The sequence below is a fragment of the Pygocentrus nattereri genome, chromosome 2, assembly GCF_015220715.1.
Source record: "Pygocentrus nattereri isolate fPygNat1 chromosome 2, fPygNat1.pri, whole genome shotgun sequence".
In the NCBI taxonomy this organism is placed as follows: Eukaryota; Metazoa; Chordata; class Actinopteri; order Characiformes; family Serrasalmidae; genus Pygocentrus; species Pygocentrus nattereri.
The window spans coordinates 40859610-40861325 of record NC_051212.1 but is presented as its reverse complement, the minus strand read 5'-3'; the positions used below and the strand labels follow the sequence as shown (position 1 = coordinate 40861325).

At 42.8% G+C, this 1716-nt stretch overlaps 1 gene segment (V, D, J or C); it reads right to left on the bottom strand.

The window, feature by feature from the left end:
- Positions 1-648: 648 nt before the first annotated feature.
- LOC108414700 lies at positions 649-1438 on the bottom strand. The segment is given in 2 exon segments: positions 649-1224; positions 1360-1438. Coding segments are annotated over 2 exon segments (387 nt in total).
- Positions 1439-1716: the final 278 nt, after the last annotated feature.

Genomic DNA, 1716 nt, shown 5'->3' with positions numbered 1-1716 from the left:
AGCACCTCCAAGTCTGAGTCCATGGTCTTGGCCCGGAAAAGGATGGCATGCCCACTCCAGGTAAGGGGAAAGGACCTGCCCCAGGTGGAGGAGTTTAAGTATCTTGGGGTCTTGTTCACGAGTGACGGGAAGAGGGATCGTAGTAATGCGGTCACTGTACCAGACTGTATTGGTGAAGAGGGAGTTGAGCCAAAAGGCGAAGCTCTCTGTTTACCGGTCGATCTACATCCCAACCCTCACCTATGGTCATAAGCTGTGGGTAATGACCGAAAGAACGAGATCACGAATACAAGTTGCGGAAATGAGCTTTCTTCGTTGGGTGGCGGGCTACACGCTCTGCGATAGAGTGAGAAGCTCGGTCATCCGGAAGGAGCTCAGAGTAGAGCCGCTACTCCTCCGCATTGAGAGGAGCCAGTTGAGGTGGTTCGGGCATCTGATCCGGATGCCCCCTGGACGCCTCCCGGTGGGGGTGTTCCAGGCACGGCCTACCGGGACAAGACCCCGGGGCCGCCCTAGGACCCGCTGGAGGTCCTAAAGGTGGATGGAATATGTAGAGAATTAAGAATCATGTACAAGGATTCTTGACTGTACAATGTCAATGTCACAATGATATGGACTGTATAATGAAACAAAAATAAATCAGACACATTGTAGTTTTAAGTTTGAATATTCATACTATATATGCATTTTCAGAGGAGATATTACTATTCATTTGTGTCCTTTTCACAGTATATCATGTTTCAACTTCTGCACAAATCTGCTGTTTCCACATAATTTATCATCGCTAAAATATCAGCTCACATTATCATTCTGAGCCTTCATTGTTCAGCTTCTAAAGTTTGTTAAAATAATGAGCCATTGTCAGTTTTAGCTTTTGCTACAGTAAGGGGTTTTTGTACAGTGTAGCTGGGTTTCCTCTCACTGTGGGCCTCATGGCACAGTAGTAGAGTGCAGAGTCTGATACTGCAGCAGAGGAGATTATCAGATCCACGTTCTTCAGTTTTTTTGCATGTTCAATTGATATTCCAGGAACTGGAGGTGTAGCAGTAATAGGATTCCCTGAATATTCCAATATAAGGAACTGTGGAGGTGAACCTGAATACTGTCGATACCAGTGAAGACCATATTCAGTTCCATTGTAGTTACAGGAAAGTGTAACTTTTTGACCTTCAACAGCAAAAACAACATCTCTGTCTGGAGTGATGACGTCTTCAGCTCTGTTACCTACAATTTTTAAAGCAATTGTGTTAATGATTAACCACTTATACACAAAACAATTCAGATCTAACTAAATAAAAGCTTTAAGAATGTTTTCTTTTGTAGTACTCTGTCTACTTTTCAAAATCTCTAAAAGTTTACCTTTAAGAGCTGAGAGCAGAAGTACAGTGAAAATGATCATGGTGATCTGCACTGACTGAGAAAAGAACAAACACTGAGTTTAAGCTCCTCAATGTGTCAGCATGGCAGTGTGCTGATCATCTCTACTCTCTTCACACACTCAGCTCCTCCCCCTGACTGAAGAACTCATCTTACACTCTTACTCTGCTTTCCGGAGTCTGTTACAACCATCTGATCCTGCAGTTTATTTATTTTTTTTAAATTCCATAAACATGAGTTAATTATTGGCGCTGTAAATGAATTGTTCACCTTGTAAACACTGATTAATAAAGCAGTCAATTGCGACACAACCAGTACCAGCACTAAAGATAACCTGTA